General features: G+C 52.3%; 1 protein-coding gene across 3 annotated transcripts in view; it reads right to left on the bottom strand.

Moving 5' to 3' along the window:
• Positions 1–312: 312 nt before the first annotated feature.
• Positions 313–15,700, bottom strand: part of ccser2b (coiled-coil serine-rich protein 2b) — a 38,805-nt gene continuing 23,417 nt past the window's right edge. For 2 of the 3 annotated variants that reach the window (XM_084670801.1, XM_084670803.1), the window contains exons 8-10: positions 15,145–15,231; positions 12,817–12,990; positions 313–5,635 (exon numbers count right to left, since the gene is read on the bottom strand). In XM_084670801.1, the coding sequence (XP_084526927.1) occupies positions 4,724–5,635; positions 12,817–12,990; positions 15,145–15,231 (1,173 nt within the window). In that variant the 3' untranslated portion in view covers positions 313–4,723. Of the gene's footprint in view, positions 5,636–11,900; positions 12,500–12,816; positions 12,991–15,144; positions 15,232–15,700 lie in introns of those variants that run through there. The other variant, XM_084670804.1, reaches the window with a different exon arrangement.

Below are 15,700 nucleotides of genomic sequence, written 5' to 3'. Positions count from 1 at the left end.
CAGGCTGGGCCAGGGCAGGGCAGGCTGGGCCAGGGTAGGGCAGTCTGGGCCAGGGCAGGGTTGGGCAGACTGGGGTAGGGCAGTCTGGGCCAGGGCGGTCTGGGGCAGGGCAGGAGAGGGCTAGCCGTGCAGGTATTGACTGATGACTTGTTATGAGTGCGTGTCCTTCAGGGCTTTGCTTGAAAGATAGCCGGTGCCTCACACACACCAGGCACAGCTAGATAAGAGCCTAATAATCACACCGGCAACACCAGCAGCAGGCACACACACGTGCGCGCACACACACACACACAAAAGACAAAGTACGACAGATGAGTGAATAGGTTTGGCGCCGTGTTTATTGGAGCGCTCAGTCACACAGTTGAAGCCTCCGAATTCAAAGCCAACAGCGTTCTGAGAAGGGTCAGAGATGTCCAACAGCAAGCCAACACCTTTCAAGTTCATTCAGCCTCCACTTCTCAACGCTACACATTCATTTAAAGTGCATTTTTCAGATTGACATATTTCCTTAATTATATATGTTTTTTCTTCACAAGCTCACAATTCGGTGACAATTCCACACAGACAAAGATATTGTATATCATGTACACATACAGAATATAAATAATTAGAGCATTGTGTATAACAGTTGTGTTCTCAGTTTATCGTATTGCACAAATTAAATAACAGCGGCAAACATGGGATTAAAACAGAATTGGCAAGAGGTCGGATAAAAGCACACAAGACACCACCCCCCCCCCCCTCCCGCCACAGAATATCTCATCTTAGATGCCTGCGGAGGACAATAAGTTACACAACAGATCTTTACAGTCAACACAGACATTATTTTGCATTAGATCTGCCTCAAACATATGTAAATACCGTGCACTGTAAACTATCGATTACAGTACACTACTGCCTTTGTGTTCTTAGCCAACTTTACAGTGTAGTATACTAACAATTTGCAGCAAGCAGGTCAATTCCAGGGATTGGAGCTGTTACAACCGTGGAGTTACAAATATGGAAGGATCTAGATAAAGGTCACAGAGTGTGGAGCTACAGAACAGTGGTGACCTGCATGTGGTAGGTTGAGGTCCTCAACTGACCATGCCTAAGAGGGGCACTTCAAGACATGAGTAGTGGAGGGAGGGAGAGAGGAGGCAGGAGGGGGAGAGGAGAGACGGCAGGAGGGGGAGAGGAGAGGAGGCAGGAGGGGGAGAGGAGGCAGGAGGGGGAGAGGAGGCAGGAGGGGTAGAGGAGAGACGGCAGGAGGGGAAGAGGAGAGGAGGCAGGAGGGGGAGAGGAGAGGAGTCAGGAGGGGGAGAGAAGAGGAGGCAGGAGGGGGAGAGGAGGCAGGAGGGGGAGAGGAGGCAGGAGGGGTAGAGGAGAGACGGCAGGAGGGGAAGAGGAGAGGAGGCAGGAGGGGGAGAGGAGAGGAGTCAGGAGGGGGAGAGAAGAGGAGGCAGGAGGGGGAGAGGAGAGACAGCAGGAGGGGAATAGGAGAGGAGGCAGGAGGGGGAGAGGAGGCAGGAGGGGGAGAGAAGAGGAGGCAGGAGGGGGAGAGGAGAGGAGGCAGGAGGGGGAGAGAAGAGGAGGCAGGAGGGGGAGAGGAGAGGAGGCAGGAGGGGGAGAGAAGAGGAGGCAGGAGGGGAAGAGGAGAGGAGGCAGGAGGGGAAGAGGAGAGGAGGCAGGAGGGGAAGAGGATAGGAGGCAGTAGGGGGAGAGAAGAGGAGGCTGGAGGGGGAGAGGAGAGACGGCAGGAGGGGAAGAGGAGAGGAGGCAGTAGGGGGAGAGAAGAGGAGGCAGGAGGGGTCTCACCCTACATGCCCTGGTGAAGATGAAAATGCTGAGGAGCGTTATCTGTACCACCCCTCTGGTGCAGAACAACAGTCTGAAACCTCATCAATTCATCATTCAGCCCGCCCTCGGTCCTCCCAGCTCAACACACGTAAACACACCTAAAGAAGTCAGTTAGATGTGACTGGAACTGAGGGGAATCTCAGAGTTAGTCAGGCCTGTTTATTCCCTCTACAGTCCTCAGGGGCTTGTGTGTGACAGAGCAGCCGGGCAGTGAGGCAATTAAACAGCGGAAATGTAAAATGTATGGAATCAGAGTAGCTCCGTAGACTTAAGGATGCATGTGTGAAGAAGAAGAGCTGAAGTGTGTGTGCGCATGGGAGGGAGGGGGGACTCAAGAAGATGCCAGCCAGTGAGACAAACAACAAAGGAAACCTTTCCTTCGAAACTTTGTCAAAAAACTTCTGTTCCAAGGGAAGACTTCCTTCCAAAAAAACTAAGTTGATCTTCAGTTAAGATTTTAATAATCTGAAAATATGCAGGGGCTGACTCTCTAAATCCTTTAAATCAAGGACTTCCCCCCCCCTCACTCTCTCTCTCTAATTTTCTCTGTCCAACAGGGTAGATTCAATTCCCCTTACTCCTTCCCATAGGAACCTCTAATAGTGTTTATTGTTTGTTCATCATAACAGAGATTACTGTAGAAGCTTTTGCTCTTATCTGCTAGGAAGGGCACACTGGCATTCAGAAACATACAGTTGATTTAGGCTGAGCCCAGAGATTAAATCAAACACACCTCAAGTACTTTAAATACTGTTTCACTTAGCATGGGACACCGATCTGCTACGCATGCTAACTATAGTAGGGTCTGAGTGCACTTCAGGTAGATTTTCTATACAAATAGCAAAGTGTGTAGTGTGTGAGATCTTAGGACCCTGGATGAGGGGCGACCTCCAGGAGTTTAAGAAGCAGCTTTGAGTACATCTCAATACTCCTCAAACTCTGCTTCTGATCTGAGAGCTACTTCAGCGTGCGTTAGCTTTACTCCACCACAGAAGCTGGAAGGGACACGAGTACACGTTGAGGTATCTTTCAGGTGAGACAACAGTTCTAATGGTCATAATCACCATGCTAACCACATAGAATACTGTTAAGGTAGGTGGCAATGTCTGGAAGGTACAGTAAAAAAAAAAAAAAAATGTAAAGCAGGTATGAAATGGTTCAAAGGGCATGCAGCAATTTTGACCAATAGGGAATTAGTTAGAGGTCAGTTTTGATATCGAGAGAGAACGGCACACCGACTCCCAACATAGGAAAATTCTATCGACACTCGACGTTGCGGGGTTTCTTCAAATCAGTGCCCTCGCACACATCCCACCCACCTACACTGTCCCTCTTGATGTATGACGCAGGAGGAAACCCTTTATTCTCCTTAAGAGGGACAGAGAACAATACTAATGCTCTGTGTGTGAATGTGTGTCAGAGGGCAGCCTTTGGTGCCATATAGACTAAGCCACTTCCAGGAAGTGCAAAGAGCGCGTGGGAGCCACTGAGCATGTGCATCAGCCTCTTGACATGCCCCACTTCGCCACTCAGCAGTTATCACCATGCCAACCACAATCAGGGTGCCAAATAGAACCACCGTCTCCGACGACCAGAGGGGGAGATGGTTGTGTGTATGTGTGTGGTGTGTGTGTGTGTATGGTGTGTGTGTGTGTGTGTGTGTGTGTGTGTGTGTGTATTACAGGTTTATCAGGTGAGTATGTAGCAGCCATCTCTCCCAGAGTGGGTGTGATGGCAGGAGAGAGGAGGGCAGAACAAAGACATCCCTTTCTTTTTTGAAAAAGGGCCCACTCCTGCGAGCTGGCTTGCTCTCCTTTCCCTTTGTTAGGCTCTGCCCCCTATTCAACGACAGAGCCACACTGTACAGACAAACACACAGCCGCCAAGACAGACAGGCGGGAAGACAAAGACAGTCAGACGAGACAGACAGGCGGGAAGACAAAGACAGTCAGACGAGACAGACAGCCGAGTGGAACGGAGCGTTAATGGCAGGCTTCAGGATCAGCAGGAGCTGCAGGACCAGCAGGACCAGCAGGACCAGCAGGAGCTGCAGAAGCTGCAGAAGCTGCAGGAGCTGCAGGAGCTGCAGGATCAGCAGGAGCTGCAGGATCAGCAGGAGCTGCAGAAGCTGCAGAAGCTGCAGGAGCTGCAGGAGCTGCAGGATCAGCAGGATCAGCAGGAGCTGCAGGGCCGCTTCATGGGGGGGGGTTCACTTCTACATGTGGGGCTTACAAAAGTGAGGATCCGGGGAGCCTGAAGCCAGTGGCCGCCGGAAAGAGAGGCAGAGAGTTTACAAAGACTGAAGCTGCATAGGGAGAGAGCGCAGAGCACGGCACAGCACGGCAGCAGCCTGTGGCAGGGGCACAGACCCAGGGAGAACACTGAATGACTCTCAGACCCACAGTCGCCCCACGTCGAACACATGTGACCAGACCTGGGCAGCAGCGGGACAGGATGAGAGGAGAAGAAGGTCTGATTAAAAACCCGACATACTTAAACACTGACAAATGATTAGTTTATTGTTCAACCTTTTCCGAGGGTTATGTGAGAGGTGAGAGAGGTGGATAGAATGCTCTGCTGGGTCATGTGGTCCATAAGTAATCAACAGCCCGCCCGTCTTCATCTCTCTCTCTTTCGTTTTCTTTCTCTCTCTTCTTCTGTGTTTCAGTGAAATGGGACAGATAGACAGACAGACAGGATGACCTTCCTACTAGAGAGGCCGGAGGTGCCTGTGCAAGTCAGGTTAGTGGTTTGGACGTGTCTGGGTCTTGGAGCCACAATAAACCAGTTAGCCTGTCAGTCAACAACATATCCAGTGATTGTGTCAGTCCATTAGCCTGGCCAGCTGATTGGTTAGTTAGGCGAATGTCATCCGCAAAGTCAGTCAGTAGCTTTTTGGCTTGGGGAGGCGTGATAGGCTGTGAGGGACCAGAACTCGGGGTCTCCCCCCACCACTGCCCTCAGTGTCCCTGGGTCGGAGTGGTGGTCGAAGACCCCTGGTCTGTGGAGGGAAGGAGGAGGTGAGGAGGAGGGCGGTTGACATGCTGGGGGGACTCAGTGAGAGGGGTGCAGGGCTCTGGGTGTTGGAGCTGGGGCAGGGCAGACTTCTGAAGGGAGAGGGGAGCGGTCTGAGCCTCAAGAGCTGGAGGGCTGGGAGGGCCGGGGGCCCCTGGCTGGAACTGGCCCTGGCCAGGCCGCCCCTCTCTGGGGAGGAGGAGGAGGCTTCCTGTGGCTTCCTCAGCAGGGAGTTCATCTTCAGGGAGCCGGGGGACTGGGGGTGATGAGGGGCAGGGCTCTCCCATTGGGCAGGGCTGCTGTGGGCGTGATCAGCTCTGGGGTGGGGTCCAGGGGGGCGGAGATTACTCTGGATTGTGGAATCTTCTAGGTCGCTAATTACGAGCTGAGTGGTGAGGAGAAGACTAAGCTCGTCCGCATCAGGGACCATGGAGGCTGGAGAAGAGGCTGGGGCTGGATCTAAAGCAGAGATAGCAGGGGTGGTGTCTGAGGCTGAGGCTGAGTCAGGGGAGAGAGCAGGTTGTGAGACAGCAGAGGGCAGGAGGCTGGTCTGGACGTGGTCAGCAGAGTGCCGGGGTCTGGATGAAACCTGGTCACTGGAAGCGTGGGGGTTGGTGTGGACCCCCTCAGTGCAGGGTGGGGTTCTCTCCTGAGGCCTGTGGCCCCCAGCAGGGTCTCTGCTGGGCTCAGCGGGGCCTGCAGAGGAGCAGGCTGGCTGGGCTAGTCTTCCCTGGGGCAGCAGCTCTCGGAGGCTGGGCTGGGGGGGCAGCAGTATCTGAGGCTGAAAGGGGGGAGCAGAGGGATGTCAACATATTAGACAGCTGCTACCGTACAGATTAACGGTAGGCCTGTTTCTTCATCAACAACGACTGAATCCACCTCACATCATCCACAGAACATGAAATAAATCTCATTTCACTCTTCCAAATCCTTCAAAATGAGCATGAATCGCGTCGCATGGTCCTGCATTTTCTAACTCAACGAAAAGTCTGTCGTAACAAAAAATGATCACAGGGCCCCTAACTCTCTGGAGGCTAAACAAGAGAAGATCAAGTGCAATCTCTCACATCTCTCCAGCCTCTTATCTCACCAGCAGCCATGGCACGGTATACATTTACACAATGTGCCTAAAACGCTCCCCCGGTGAACAGTGTTCCGTCTCTTCGCTTCGTTTAGACTCTAGAACATAACGGCAACACACCAAGCTGAACGTAAAACTCTGCTTGAGGCGAGCTTTGATTCTGAGGACTTCTAGTGGTGTGTGTGGGTGGTCACAGTGTGTATATATGTGTGTGTGTGTCTGCGTGTGTCTGTCTCTATCTGTACTTTTTTACCAGTTGTCAAACCCCTACATACCCCCCACCCCCCCTTGCACACCCCGCCCTTCACCTTGTCTTGCCTCTTCAACCCCTCGCCTCATGGTATCGCCAGCATGGAGCAACAGTGCTGTGTGTGTGTGCGTGTGTGCGCGCATGTACGTGTGTGTTCCACGACAGTGTTCTCCGAGGGAGCACCTGTCTCCGCCAGGAGCCGTCATAACAAGGTGTCCGCTATAACCCCTTCATCAATTAGGGAAAGGTTAGTGTGTGTGCGGCCGTGTGTGTGCCAAGCGTGCGCGTGCTTTCTCCAGACCTGTCTATCGTCTCTCATTAACATTTCAGCTGCTTGTTAAGGTAGAAAACATGGCTGCTTCCACATAGAGACTGGTCAGTCAGTCAATGAGGAAGAGAGAGAGAGACAGAGAGAGGAAAAAACATGTTTCATGTTTTTGTGCCCAAATATAATACTTCAGGTACAAAAATACCCTTTGTGCATGAGGAGAAGTGTTCTATGTCGTAAGCAACTCAAATATGAGAGAGAGAGAGAGAGAGAGCTAAGAGGAGAGAGAGAGAGAGACACAGCAGGTAAGACAAACCAGACTCTCAAAGAGAATAATTCTGTCAGATGATTGGTCTGTAGAAGGAGCCAGGCAGGCTAGGAGCAGGTAGCTCAGCTGTTGTGAAGTCTGTCTTTGATGTGTATGCGTGTGTGAAGGTGTGTGTGTGTGTGTGTGTGTGAGTGTGTCCAAGTCGCACACCTATTCAATTCACCTCCAGGTTAGGTCAGGACACCTCACCATCTTCTAAAGCAGTTTTAGATTCATGATAAGATATCAGTTTCACAAGCAGCAGTCAACCTGCGGTATTGTATGCCTTTTTTAGCTCAGTGTACACTTCTACACAAGATGCATGGCACAGCTGCAGTGGCTTGTTATCCCCTTTGATCTGTGTTGCAAAGGTGTGTGTGTGTGTGTGTGTGTGTACAAACCTGAGCCATGCCATCTCTCTCTGCACATCACAAACCTCAAAGCTTCCCTAGGAGCTGAATTTTTATAGTCAAAGGCAGTCTTCCCTCCCCGCCCCTCCCTCCTCCCTTCCCTTCTCTCCTCGTCTCCTCTCCCCTCCTTTCCTTTCCTCTCCTCTCCCCTCACCTAAACTCCTCTCCCCTCCCCTCCACCCTTCTCCAGTAGATGCCTTTTAACAGTCAAAGACTAAGCCCAATTAGTTTGCCCTGATAACGTTTCTCAGTCCCCTACAGAACAGATTTCACTGGTGCACACCGCCCCCTACTGGTCACCACTGAACCTCCAGCTCCTCCCCTCCAGCCCCAGGCACTAAGCAGCATCTTCACATTGTCTGTGGAGCCTGTATCTCTCCTTGTCCTCGTCTCTCTCTCCTCTTTATTTCTGAAACACAAAGGCTGGGGTCAGACAGAAGGGGGGGGGGGGGGGGGGTCATGAAGGCGGAGGGGATGCTGCTGTAGCCCTTCCTGAGTAGCTAGTCAGTCCTCTACTCTGCAGACTGGAACTCCTTCATGGAACTTTTCAAAGTCTGGGGGTTGTGAAGGGGGACTGTGTGTGCGGTGTGTGTGTGTGTAGTCGCCCGAGGATGGGGCGCCGGCCCAGGGAAGAGATTTCATAAATAATGGATGACAGGCGACGGGGGATTAGTGAGCGGCGGCTAACAAAAGGTGACACGACTTGCTGGAGCCACGCTGTACGGAGGGAGGGAGGGAGGGAGGGGGGAGGGAGGGTGGGAGGGAGGGGGGAGGGAGGGAGGGGGGAGGGAGTGAGGGTGGGGGGGGGAGGGATGGGGGGGGGGGGGACAGAAACCGAGACAGCAAGAAAGAGAGAGCAAGGCAGCGAGAGATTGCGTAGGAGAGACAGAGAGAGAGACAGAGAGAGAGAGACAGAGAGAGAGAGATAGAGAGACAGAGAGAGGATCCTTGTAAACCCGCTGCAGGTGTTTCAAGGTGGGATTCACCTTGTTTTCTCCATCCCTCCATCCCACTCTTCTCCAGACAGCAGGAGGAGGGCCATGTGTGAGGGAGAGAAGGAGGGAGGGATTGGAAGAGGAGGGACCACTCCTCTGCCAAGTCCTGGGACGTTCCTGTTCCCCACAGCTTACAGTACCAATGCCAACAGTGAGGGAGGTGCTCTTCAAATGCACCAACACAGGTCCTTAAGTGGACATCACTCAAGTTCTGTTATGGAAAAGTTAAATGAGTTGAACCCTGTAGTGTAGTGGTCAAAGTGGTCCCCCCCGCCCCCTCCCAAGTCCACCTCCAGCAGAGTGACCTTGTGCTTCCTTATGTGTGTCTCGTCTGCACCTCACCTTCCAAAGTGCTGACGTTCCACAACGCCTTCCTCTTCCTCCATCCCTCTAATGTCATTGTGATCCACTCAGCTCCCCATTGACTCTGCACTCATTTGAATAGCCACAATAGATACGCCACAACAAGCACTTTTATCCGGTGGCACGTACGGTAGCACTCTGCTGCTAATTAGAGTTGGAGTAATAACAAAGGGTTTGGGAGGACTCATTCAACCGTAAACAGAGATTATGGGGGGGAGACCAGAATCGGGAGCGGGACTAGAATCTGAACTTGAAACTTAACTTGCACAGGGCGGAGGAGACGGATGCAGGAAGGGGTGGAGGGAGGGAGGGAGGGAGGGGGGAGGGGGCAGACAAACGAGGGGGCAGGGTGGAGGGCAGACATGCAGGGTGGGAGGAGCTTACAGATATGGAGTGATGGGGGGGGGAAACAGGACACACCCCCTGCCAAGGAGCATGAGGGGAGAGGTCCAGGGCGGAACGCACAGACACTGGACACAAAGGAGGAGAAACAGACAGTGTTTCCATCACTCTGTCTGGACCATGCAGGAGGTCAGGGGATGGAGGGAAGGAGAGAGAGAGAGGAATGTTAAAGGTACCGTACCACGCTTTATCAGTGAAGTAGTGCACTAGCTGCTCCACTCCTTGCCAGGGGCAGGACAGGAGAGGCAGAGGGAGAGAAAGGAGAGGAGAGAGAGACCGTCACTGAGGAAGAGGAGGCGTGATGAAATAATCATAAAGGGGATATGCAAGTCCAACCTGGAACATGACAGATCCTTATACAACACAAAGGCAGACAACCTGCAACACAATCCATTTGCTCTAACATCAGCCTTAAAGTAGATATGCATTATGCACAACAGAAAATACTGACAGTAGACAGCCTAATAGACATTCCTAACATCCGACCAAGAGCAGAACGGTAGAGTGAACAACTGAGATGGCAGGATGGTCAGGTTGAAGCGGACATGAGCAGCACAGATTCAGTTGGTTGGAGCAGGTGGATCCTAGGCCAGAAAAGTGCTGACCGAGCGTAGGGATGGAGGGGTGGAGGGATGGAGGAATGGACGGGTGGAGGGGGAGAGCAGGCAAACGGAGGTTGAGGGTTGCTTCTACAGCTGGCGCAGAGATCAGAGGGCACAAAAGGAATAAGATGAGCTGACACCCTTTCTCCACCGCTCTCTTTCTAGCTCCCTGTTGAACTGGGCGAGTTAGGAGAGTGAAGCACCATCTCCTCTCATTTTCTGTCTCTTTCTACCTTCAGCCTTTCTTCCTCTCTCCGTCTGTTTCGCTCCTCCCCCCCCCCCCTCTCTGTCAATCCCTCCCGCTGTATATCTCTTCCTCCAGCAACGTGAGAAAAAGAAAAAAAGAATCCTCTCTCTCTCCCTTCCCTCCCCCTGATGTCTGAGCCCCCAGCGCTCTCAGGGGCTTAGCCGAGAGAGGGCCGGGGGGCCGGGGGGATGATGGAGGCGGGCAGAGCAGGATGTTTCTAAGAGCCTATGGGCGTGGAAGCAAGGTGGTGCTGGGACAGCATGGGGATGGCGGTGGGAATGAGGGTGGGTGAGAGGGAGGGAAGGAGGGAGGGTACGGCTCCAGTCGGGGGCTCAGACTCACTCTGTCGGGCGTGGTGGGGCGCGCGGGCCCGCAGGCCTCCCTGGTGCGGGGCCCGGCGCAGCCAGGGAGGGCAGAGAGAGGGGGCAGGAAGGGCGGCCTGAACACAGAGGGGCAGAGAAACACACCTGACACAGGAGCTGACAGACCAGAGAGGACGGAGGACCACCGGAGACACACAGAGGGGAAGACAGAGATAAACACCATAACAGGGCTCCTAGTATTAGGTAGTGATGTCAGGTTTTTTTTCCGGTGGACAACACACACACACAGACACACACACACACACATTCCCCCTCCAGAGCGTGTTCTAATTACAGCTGGTATTGACCAGTGTAGGCTGACTCATCGGGGCCGGTTTTTGCTGGGCTTTGAAAAGAGTCAAAAACAAGGCACCCTTTTTCTTTTCGCGTCCGTGATCATGGTAAACAACATTTGCTTCTGTTCCCCTCGAGCCTCTCATGGCTTTGGTAAGACTTCAGAACACACACACAAATCAACGTGAATACAAATAAGTAGTGGCGATAAAAGGCAGTGATGCAGAGACATCACAGTCTATTGCCTGTGTGTGTGTGTGTGTGTTGTAGGCCTATAAAGCGAGATGGAGAGAGACGTGCGCAGGGCGAGACATCACACAGAGTAACGCCTCCTTCCGGAAGCCTTCATCTCACGGCGTCTCACGGCTTCACACGCGCACAATGACACCAGGAAGTGTGCTCCTCAGCCCCGCAGCAGCATGAAAGAGCATGCGAGTGTGTCTGCGTGTGTGTCTGTGTCTGTGTGTGTGTGTGTCTGGGGGTTCCCAGCAGCCTTTGAGCCAGTCCCCTCCAGTGCCATTGTCACCCTTGTTTGTCATCTACTCTCGCTAACTCGCTGTCCCACTACCTCTCTCTATTTTGTGTTTGTGTACTCTTTCTGCTCTTATCTGCAGAACGAAGAGAACTAGTTAATGGGAGAGAGAGAGACAGACAGACAGACAGAGAAAGAGAGAGAGAGAGAAAGAGAGAGAGAGAGAGAGAGAGAGAGAGAGAGAGAAAGAAAGAGAGCGAGAGAGAGAGAGAGAGAGAGAGAGAGAGAGAGAGAGAGAAAGAAAGCGAGAGAGAGAGAGAGAGAGAGAGAGAGAGAGAGAGAGAGAAAGCGAGAGAGAGAAAGAAAGAAAGCGAGAGAGAGAGAGAAAGAAAGAAAGCGAGAGAGAGAGAGAGAGAGAGAGAGAGAGAGAGAGAGAGAGAGAGAGAGAGAGAGAGAGAGAAAGAAAGAAAGAGAGAGAGAGAAAGAAACAGTGCTGTCTGAGCTTCCTTTCTAACCTTTCAAAGAGGCGACAAAATGGAAATGTCAGAGCTATCACATGCTACGTTTGCCTTCAAACCGGGCTGCCGCAGAGCGGAGGAGAGACACGGAGGGAGGTGTGAAAACACAAAGATGGCTGACACCCCTGCACACCTGACTTATCTTTAGGCGGCTCCTGGGCACTTGGGCGTCTGAACGAAGGAGAATTCAATTAGGGGGCTGCAGTGTGGGGTGCCACACACACACACCTGCTGTGAAACAACCTCCATTACAGTGTTCTACAGGTGAGATGGAAACCCAGCAGTAAATCAGAGAGGAAGCAATTTCTCTTTCCCCTCCCACCCCCCTCCACCTCTCCCAGCCCCCCCCCCCCCCCCCAATCCCTCTCCTGCCCCAGTCCCTTCGCCTCTTCCCCTCGTTCTCACCCCTCCATCCGTCCCTCTGATCCACGTCATGGGGGAGGGGGGGGGGGTGAAGAAATCCAATCACGACAGGACACAAAAGTGGCCAAAAGTGCACTGGGGGTTCTAACTGAGTGGAGCGGTTATGCTCTGTGCCAACGCACAGTCATATCACACCTCCACACCCAGTCAGAAAGGCCCTAACCCCCTGAGGTGCCTTCTGGTAGCTGGGCTCCATAGAGCAGGTGGACAAGGAGAACCTGACTCTGCCTTATTGCAGGACATATTTCAAACAGGGCACTTCTTTTTCAAATCTAATCAAGTTTTTCACTTGCCTCCCAGGGAACACACTGTCCATCATATTGGGGTAGGGTGTGTGTGTGTGTGTGTGTGTGTGTGTGTGCTTGTGTGACTGTGCTACTGCCAATGCAATTTCCATGTTATTGAGGGCGGTGTGTTTTGGGTGCTGCTCTGTGTTATCTGGGCCAGTTAAACAATGGGCTCCTGTCTCACCGCCTTAGATGGATAGCTGGATGTCATTGAAGCCACTGCCTGAGGGTGTGTGTGTGCGTGCGTGTGTGTGGGTGAGTACTGAGGACGCCAGTTGGGGACAGGCTGTCAGAAAGCTGGGAAGCCATGAAGCCATGAAGCCATGAAGCCATGAAGCCATGAAGCCATGCCACCAACAGCAGCCTGTCACAGAGAAGAAAGAGAGGGCGGGGGGTAGATTGGGTGTCCAGTATCCATCAGAACCCCCCCCCCCCCCCACACACACACACACACACACACAATATTGTTCAGCTCCCTCCACTGACCAGAAGCCAGAGGAAATCACTACATTCACTGAGCCACAGTTGGAACGGGCGATTGGACATTGCTCACACGATGGCAATGGACACTGATCACATGACAGTCGGATGGACACGGATCACATGACTGTGACCACTGCGTGTGAAACAGAGCGTGTTTGAGTCCAGAGCAGGGGCAGAGGAGCGGGACGCAGCACTCACTCTGTGTGGTCTCCAGGGCGTCTGTGTGGTCTTGTCTAGACGGGTCACCCTCTCCGAGTCCGGCTCAGCGTCCAGGCTCAGCCTTTCCCGGTGAGCCGTCTCTCCGGCCGGCTCTACCCCACGCTCAGCTGGGCCCAGCTGGCACTGGCACCTGGTGGGCACCACAGGAACGGCCTGGGCACAACAGGGATGCCGAGAAACAGAAAGTAGGAGGGTGAACAAGGGAGAGAGAAAGAAAAAGAGAGAGAAATCCACAAAGTTCAAATCCCTCAGATGTCTGTTTGAAGAGCGAGACACTGAGATCTCCTGTCACTGCTTCAAGCCGGCTTGTGTGGTCATATGAAGACAGCCCACAGCAGACATGTCCTAGCTTCGAACTGGCAGAAACACCCTTTATAGCTTAACACATGACAATAGAAACTGACGGCTCTCAACCCAAGCTGCACGGATGCATTCTACTGTGGCCTCCAACCAAGCTGAGAACTAGCAGTGTTCGCTAGCTGTGTATATTTTGGTGCGCGTGTGTCGGGCAAGATGACAGACTAAGTGAAAGCCTCTGTAATGGCCTCCAGCCCCTATTCAGTCAGTCAGCCCAAACACCGGGTGTTTATTTCCCAGAGAAAACCGGAAAAAAGGGATGTGTTTACAGGTGACGGCACTCCATCCCACATTGCACTACTTTAGAAGGAGGAGAAGGGACGAGGAGGAGAGAGGGAGAGAAGAGAGGGGAAGAGGAGGTGAGGTGAGGAGGAGGTGAGGTAAGGAAGGGGAGAGGAGAGGAGGAGCAGAGGTGAGGTGAGGGGGAGGAGGAGGAGAGGTGAGGAGAGGAGGAAGAGAGGAGGAGCAGAGGTGAGGTGAGGAGGAGGAGGAGGAGAGGTGAGGAGAGGAGGAAGAGACGTAAGGAAGGGGAGAGGAGAGGAGGAGGAGGAGAGGTGAGATGAGGAGGAGGACAGGAGGAGGACAAGGAAAAAAAGAGGAGAGGAAAACTAGGCTGGACTTTCCTGTGAAGTAACAAACTCAAACAGCAAACAAACACACACACAAACAGATACACACAAACTTGAGTAGAGGTTGAGCCATCCATGGTAACCAGGCCCCCTTCAACCTCAGAGAACCACTTCAACTCCCTGTTATGCCTTCAAGCATCTGATGGCGTAGATGAAAGTGAAGGTGAAATGGTTGATTCAACAAGATGATATTGTAGATGTTGATTCCATGCACCTGCAGTAACCTGTCTGGGGGAAGGGTAGCTATGGTATGGCTTGATTTTAACAAATTGCAGAAGAGATGGAGTGATGTTGGAGTAATGAAGGGGGATGAGGGAGGTAGAGCCAGACAGACAGGAAGACAGACAGACAGACAGACAGAGGGCGAGACAAAGATAAAAAGTGAATGAAAGAGAGAGAGAAAGAAAGAGAGAGGAAGAGAGCAAGCAGTAATGGCTCCCTTGGCTAACCTCTTCTATTCTGAGCAACATCAGACATTCTGCTTGAGACCTTCCATACAGATGACTGTTGCTTTGAGTCACAGACCCTGACAAGCTCTCCCTATGTCTCAGTCTCTCTGTTTCTACCTCTGCCTCTCGCTCGCTCTCTCTCGCTCACTCTTTCTCTCTCTCTCTGTCTGTCTCTCTGCACGTCTGTCTCTCTGCCCGTCTGTCTCTCTCTATGCCCGTCTGTCTCTCTGCCCGTCTGTCACTCTGCCCGTCTGTCACTCTGCCCGTCTGTCACTCTGCCCGTCTGTCACTCTGCCCGTCTGTCACTCTGCCCGTCTGTCTCTCTGCCTGTCTGTCTGTCAGTCTGCCTTTTACTTTCTGTATCTCTGTCTGTCTCTGATTCTGTCTGTCTCTTTGTTAGTCTGTCTCTTTCAGTCTGTTTGTCAATGTTTCTGTGTGCCTGTCTCTCTTAATAATGGCTGATACAGAAAACAACAGTTGCGGCCCCCCCACTTGGCGGTGATGTCCAAACAGACAGCCGTTGTGTGGCCTCTGCTGCTGTGGCGTCTGGGCGCTGGGAGCTGTCGAGGCTTAGAGCAGCGGAGCGCTGAGCCTGGATCAATAACACATTTACAGCATCTCAGATCAGGCTGACCGACCACGAGAGACCAGGGAAGGAGGCCCGATCAAAGGAGGGAGTGAGAGAGGGGAGGGAGGGAGGGAGAGGAAGAGAACAGGAGGGAGAGAGGATCCATAAAGTTGGGAAAGAATGACGGAATCAGAAAGAGTCTCGCAATTATGGATTCAGCTGTGTTGTTTCGTCGCAATAGGTCTGTAGAGTGGAGCGGAGTAGAGCAGAGGAGAGTAGAGGAGGACAGTAGAGGAGAACCTACCAGTTGCTGGTTGAGATGAGCGATGGTGCTGTCTTTTTTCCTTAACTCCTCCCTGAGTTCCTGAACCTCCTTCAGCAGCTCTTCCAACTGGAACACACACACAGTATGTAGAGATGAGTGTTTTGCGCAGAGCATATTCATGTTGAATGTGTGTGCACTGTAGAATTCACAGCGCAGAGACTGTAAAGCATAAAGTGTTGCCATAAAGCAGGAATACATTAAAACTCTATGACTCTATTACAGCATAGTGCTCTAACTCTAGCAATTTATGAATGTGCTACCCATAAGGTACTGTAAGATGCAGTGTATGACTGCATTTAAAAAACAATTAAAACAAATAACAGTAAAATTGTGTTGGTGTTTTGACCAGGGTTGGTGAAGTGGAATATGTTTCTTTTCAAGTGAGTCTCCAGTCATAACCCTTTGTGTGTGTATAGTCTGTGCAACATGGCACTGTGGTCCTCACTAACACGTCTCTGCGTTCTCCCTGGGCCTGTCCTGTTTACATTTACATGTAGTCATTTAGCAGACGCTCTTATCCAGAGCGACTTACAGT

Source organism: Hypomesus nipponensis, chromosome 13 (genome assembly GCF_054491055.1).
Source record: "Hypomesus nipponensis isolate SF chromosome 13, ASM5449105v1, whole genome shotgun sequence".
Classification (NCBI taxonomy): domain Eukaryota; kingdom Metazoa; phylum Chordata; class Actinopteri; order Osmeriformes; family Osmeridae; genus Hypomesus; species Hypomesus nipponensis.
This window is presented reverse-complemented; position numbering and strand designations above follow the sequence as displayed.